General features: G+C 39.0%; 1 protein-coding gene across 1 annotated transcript; it reads right to left on the reverse strand.

Moving 5' to 3' along the window:
- Positions 1-4,208: 4,208 nt before the first annotated feature.
- Positions 4,209-5,177, reverse strand: LOC102847297 (olfactory receptor 52D1-like). Its single transcript, XM_006885489.1, has one exon. It carries the CDS (start codon positions 5,163-5,165, stop codon positions 4,209-4,211), a length of 957 nt encoding a protein of 318 aa, XP_006885551.1. The 5' UTR covers positions 5,166-5,177.
- Between the last annotated feature and the right edge of the window lie 1,508 nt (positions 5,178-6,685).

A 6,685-nucleotide genomic window follows, 5' to 3' on the forward strand; every position in this document is an offset into this window, starting at 1 on the left:
CTTTACGTACTCCAAGTGCTGTCAAGGTTGTAACCTTTAGCAAGTTGATTGCCAGGCAACTCTGGTGAGTACAAATGTAATCCTCTCAGTTAGTAGCTCAGGGTATAATCATTTAGGCCAATCAGGAACTTACTGAAAACACTATATGAGCAACAGGTACTTTAAGTTGAAGTGAAAATTGTCATTGTTCATGTTAGTTGCTGTTAGGGGCTGTCCAGTGAGCTCTGACGTATGAAGACACTGTGTATCACATTCTGCCCAAATCTTTACCATCCTCACAATCTCTGATATCTTCAAGCCTATCTTTGCAGTTACTGTGTCAACCTATCTTGTTAACAGTCTTCCTCTCCTTCACTGAAACTCTGCTTTTCCAAACTTAACATCATTTCACAAAGACTCATTCTTCTTGAAAACATATCCAAATTGTATGAGGCAGATTTTCACCATCCTTGCCTCCAAGAAGCACTCAGCTGCACTTTTCCCAAGACTGATTTGTTTGGACAATCCATAAGATATTCAATTTTCGTTGCCGACATCATAAGCTAAAGGCTTCAATTCTTTTATCATTTTCATTTTTTGCCCAACTTACACAAGCTTTTGAATTGGCAGCACAACTCCTTACCCGTTCACAAGGGTACCAGAAAGATGCATGTGGTTTGAATCCACCAGATTCTCCGTGAAGGAAGGATGAGCAACTTCTTTCTGTGTGATTAAGTGCCTCTGAAAACCCACTGGAGGGTCTGCTACTGTTGATTCCAACATGACAGCACCCAGCAACAACAATTAAAGACATAGACTAAATAAATGATTGACACATTCTGTTTTTATCTCAGTTAATTTTTGCAATTACTTCATGAATATTTCCAGTACAATCTTACTGTTGATGAGTGTATTTTGGTGCTTTCATAAATTTTCAAATTTTATAATATGGAAGCTATTTATGAAAATAATTACAAACATTTATTTTCTTTTTGTTTTTTTGTTATTTTGATAAGAATACATACCTCTCTATAAAAATAAAAATTTCTGACAATTGAGTACTTTGTGGTAGACAACATTTAGGGCAAACAATTGTCAATTGAATAGCTTAAGATAGAATATTGGTGCATATATATCCACTGTCATCAAGTCAATTCCAACTCACTGTGAGGCTGCATTCATTTTTTTAGGCTGTAAATCTCTATGGGAGGAGACTCCTCATCCTCCATTGGAGCAATTGGTGGATTCAAGCAACTTGCCTTTTGGTTAGCAGTCTGATATATTAATCATTACACCATTAGAACACTTTAAGAAACTGTCTGGAGATGTTAAAAAAAATCTCTCAAATGTTGTTGAGATGTAGAAGGCCATACACATGTCCAGGACAGCACATATCCTGGTCTGTTTAGCAAGTTGAAGTAGCTGTAAGGCCTTATATGTCACTTCTGCAGAAACTTACATTTTACACCAGCAGGAAGTGGAAGTTAAGGCAAATTTGTAAACTGCCTGGCTGTGTGCTGAAGTTGTATACGGAGGAACTCAGCAAAGACTGAGATATGTCAATAGGCATTTAAGTGTTGCAGATTGAGGGTAAAGTATTTTTATAATTATTAATAATGAGATAGACAGCCAAGAATGAGCTAAGAGAGTAAAGACAGGGAGGGGGCAGCAGTCCTGATAACTGACTTAAGTGCCCAGCCATGCCCCTCTATGCATTTACTGAGAATCATAGGGAAGGTAAAAAAGGGAAAATCATAAGGGAGTATTAAACAAAAATAAGGGATCATGGCAAGTCTTTTGCAGATAAGGCCAAGTTCCTTTCTATTGCTTATCTTATTCTAATCTCAGGAAGGAGGGATTCAGTAAATATAAACTAATAACAATGTTGACTCTTAAGGAATGCCTTAGTGCCTCAGGGTGAACTCTAACTTGTATTACACTTCCCTTATATCCTGATATAGCATTTGGTTTATTATTAATATTAAATTTGATATTCAGATTCCCACATTTAAGAAAATTTCTGTCCCATCACTAACTTTCCATTCCTTCTCTCATTCTTTGATTGTAGGCAAGGCTATTCTTTTCAGAGTGACATCATACTAGGTATGTTGTCAACAACATGCTAGGTAAGGTGGCAGGATGGAGTAGGAGAGTAAGTACCTCAGGCAGGTCGATTGACACAGTGGCCACATCAATGGGCTCTTGTTTGTCATAGATGATGAGGATGACATAGGATAGGGCAGAGTTCAGGTCATTAGTTCACAGGTCACTGAGCCATCCTCGACTCAACACCTAACACAACAATGTAATCAAGCTGATACTTCAGTAGCCACACACAGTAAAATACTCATGTTATAGAATTAGTTCAGGAATCTACTGAACTTACAAACAACATTAAATAACAATAACAACATTCTGTGAGGAAAAAAGGGTTTCCTGGTTTGTTTCTTGTTTTTGTGTTTTGTTTTGTTTTCAGGGAGCTCTGGTAGTTTAGTGGTAAAGAGTTGTACCGCCAACCCCTAGTTATGTGGTTCAAATCTATCACCCACATTGTTGTTGTTGTTATGTGCCGTCGAGTCGCTTGTGACTCATAGTGACCCAATGTACAACAGCCCTAAACTCTGCTCTGTCCTGCGCCAATCTCACTGCCTCTGACACACCCATCCCAATTACCCCAGACACTGAATCAATCCACCTCATAGAGGGTCTTCCCCTCCTGCGCTGTCCCTCCACCCTCCCAAGCATGATGTCCTTCTCCAAGGACCTGTCCCTCCTTGCAACATGTCCAAAATATGTTAGACTGAGCCTCAGAATCCTTGCCTCCAAGGAGCTGCCCAGTTTAACCCTTTCCAGGATGAATCTGTTTGTTTTCCTAGCAGTCCATGGTATTCTCAACACTCTTCTCCAGTACCACAGCTCAAAGGCATCAATTCTCCTATCCTCTTTAGTCATTGTCCAACTCTCTGATACATAACAAGTGATAGCAAAGACCATGCCCTTGCTCTTGAGTGCTTTAGAGAGGTCCCTAACAGCAGACTTTGCCTTGGCAATACGCCTTTTAATTTCGTGGCTGCTGGTGCCAAGAGTGTTGACTGTGGAGCCAAGCAAACTAAAGCTGTGAGCAATCTATTCACCATCCGTCCTGATGCTGCCAATTGGTCCAGTGGTGAGTATCTTTGTCTTCTTGACATTGAGCCTCAATCCATATTGAAGGCTGCAGTCCCTGACCCTCAGCAGCAAACTCTTCAGGTCTCAGTTTCAGCAAACATCCACATTATTTAATTTAAAATCCACAAGTTTTAATAAAACTTCTTAAGATATGTAAAGAACAAGAAACTATCACCATTGCACAGGAAAAATCAACCAGATAAACAACAACCATCATTGTCTCTGATGAATGTCAAATACAGGTCTTGCTTGACTCACATGGATGATAAGGCAATAGCAGTTTTAAATACATTCATAAAAATAAAGGAATCTATGGCTAAAACCCAAAAGGGATACTTGATAATGATTTTTACCAGATAGAGAATATCAATAATGGGGTAAACATTCTTTTCAAAAACCAATAGAAAGTGTGGATTTGAAAGATAAACATAAAATATCTGAAAAGAATATGATTAGGAAAAGAAACCCCTCATCAAACCTAAAAAGTAGTTAATTGAAATTATTCAATATGAGAAATAGAATAAAGAGTTAGGAAAATTAAGAGTGCATCAGAAACTTGAGACAATCACAACTACTACCATATGCACAATGAAAGTCCCAGGAAGGAAGAAGAGGAAGAAAGAATATTTGAAGTATTGGTGGTAAAAAACAGACAAACACACACAAAAAAAACCCAACAACAAAAAACAACAACTTCCCAAATTTGAAGAAAAATATTAATCTGAAGTCTACAAACTCGATCTCCAACTAACTCCATTTGTTCCTCCAATAGACTCTTTTATAGATAGATCAAGAACAGTCTTACTCTTCGATGGTTCATAGCTCCTTTCAAAGGAGAAAGAAAATATTATACCTTACTTGATCAGATTGAGCCTTGGGAACATGATATATGTTTGATGTGATTCTGGTTAATTTCATTTTATCTGCTCTTTCAGAAATCCTTTTCAAGTGAACCTGTCCTTCCATCAGGGGATTCCATGCCAAACAGCACCTCTGTCCCTTATCCAGATAGCTTATCTTACCATTTATCTTTTTTATTATATCCAACTTCTGCTCAAAATTTATACTGAGCCCTTCCTTAAGTGCAGCATTCTCAGAAGCCGACTCCGGATCTCCTTGGTTCTGACACCATAGATGATTGGGTTGAGTACAGGAGGCACCAGAACATAGAGATTCGCCAGAAAGATGTGTACATGCTTGGGAACACTGTGTCTACCAAAGCGGTGAGTGAGGAATGAGAAGAAAGCAGGAATGTAGAAGACAAGAAAGACCCCAAGGTGGGAGCCACAGGTACTCAGAGCCTTGCTCCGGGCATCACGAGATGGCAGGCAAAAGACGGATCTCAGGATAAAGACATAGGAGATGGCAATGAGGATAGAATCTAAACCCACAGCCAGCAGGGCAACAGTCAGCCCATAGACAATGTTGACAGTGATGTTGGCACAGGCCAGGCGAGCAATGCCCATGTGCTCACAGTAAGTGTGTGCCATGACACGGTGCCCACAGTAGGGTAATCGCTTCAGCAAGAAGATGAATGGAGAAACAACTGCTATGCTACGGAATATCCCAACAAAGCCAATTCTACCTATGACGCTATGGTTGAGGATGGTTGTATATCTCAGAGTGTCACAGATAGCCACATATCGATCAAAGGCCATGGCCAGAAGAACTGAAGACTCCACAGCATAGATACAATGGACACAAAACATCTGGGCTAGGCAACCATTAAAGGAAATCTCACCAGCATGGAACCACAAAATAGCCAGTGTCTTGGGCACTGTCGTGGAGCTGAGGGCCAGGTCAGTGAGGGAGAGAAGACACAGGAAGAGATACATGGGCTCATGAAGAGCATTATTTGTCACAATAACCAAGATAAGGGCAGCATTCCCAGCCAGTGCCACCACATACACAATGCCAAATGGGATACCGATCCATATGTGGCTGTCCTCCATTCCTGGGATCCCCGTCAGAAACAGAGTGTCGGGGAGGCTGTTATCACTGATGTTGGAAGCTGACATGCTGCTTGGCAAATGAAGGTTTTGTCCTGAGAGTGTTGGTGTGTGTTATTTGGTTCATTCACGTAAAATGATAATCTTCTTGGAAAATAATCTCTTCAGACTAAAAAAACATAAGCTTCATTGTTAATAAATTTTTAAAGAAATAACATATTTTATCTCATAATATATTTTTAATTTTACTTTCCTTTTCTCTGTTGTTTCTTCCTAGGTATAGAGTTTTTATTTCAAGTTCAACTAAAACATATCAGTCTCTGCAGTGTGACTTTTTTATGATTTTAAATTTTTTTTAATTTATTATTTATTTCAGTAAAAATTTACGGAGATTTTGGATTTCCATTCATTCATTGTTGCACTTTTCTTCCCTCCCAACCCTGCCCTCTAGTATACTACCCTCTTGTAAGAGTAAAACAAAAATTCTTTCATTGTTCTACAAATGCTCCCCAGGTCCACTCCACCATGTAGCCTTTGTTCTAGACTAATGTCATGACAAAATTACCTAATCACATATCCTTTTAAAACAGTTTTCTCCCTTATCTGTTTCAATGCAGTATACATTATTGAACCCATCTTTCTCAGTCTCCCCCCAACCCCAATGTCAGTCCTGTTTTACAACAATGACACCATGTAGTATTTGTCCTTTTGTGAGTGAGATACTTCACTCAGTATAATGTCCTCCAGGATCACTAATTTTGAATAATATTGCATGAGTTCCTTGTTTTTCAATGAAGCCTAGTATTCCATTGTGTGAATATACCACAGCTTCTCTATCCATTCGTTTGTTGATGGACACTTAGATTGTTTCCAACTCCTTGCTATTGTGAACAAAGCCACGATGAACATGGGTGTGCATATATTTGCTTGGATGTCAGTTATGGTCTCTTTCGGGTATATTCCCAGCAGTGGGACTGCTGGGTCAAATGATATCTCTATTTGCAACTTTTTGAGAAAGCGCCATACCGCCTTCCACAGTGGTTGCACCTAATTTTATTTTTTATTATTATTTTTTTTTGTGTACCATCAAATGAGATCTGACTGCTACAGGAAGAGATTGTTCCTCCTTCTGCAGCAAAGCATCTGGCGGATTTGAAACGTGCACCTCTGGAATTGCAGTGCAGCTTCTTGCCATTAGGCCACCAGAGCTTGACTGCAGTCTGACTGTTCCAGGCTTATTTCAGATTTTATCTTATGCATCACTTACTGACTTTGTCCACATGTATCTAGGGATATTTTTACCTACACCTTTTGGTCATACCCTTGCTAATGCAGAGTGAGCCTCTGCGCCTTTGTATTTTTCTCTTTTACCTTTTAAGCCCTGGGAAAATATTACCTCTAGTAGCCTTCTTTCTAAACCAGACTCTAGTGATTTTTTAAAAAATAGATACATTATTCTTTCTACCATTATAGAGCAACATCTGTTTCAGGCACTATCTCTGTATGTTTTGTAAGTTGCACATGATGATCATTGATTTTGGTAAAGGAGTAAATTTTGTTCACAGGATTTTGTTTATATTTTAAAAATA

Source organism: Elephantulus edwardii, unplaced genomic scaffold (assembly GCF_000299155.1).
Source record: "Elephantulus edwardii isolate Elephantulus edwardi_28Jun2011 unplaced genomic scaffold, EleEdw1.0 scaffold00044, whole genome shotgun sequence".
Lineage (NCBI taxonomy): Eukaryota > Metazoa > Chordata > Mammalia > Macroscelidea > Macroscelididae > Elephantulus > Elephantulus edwardii.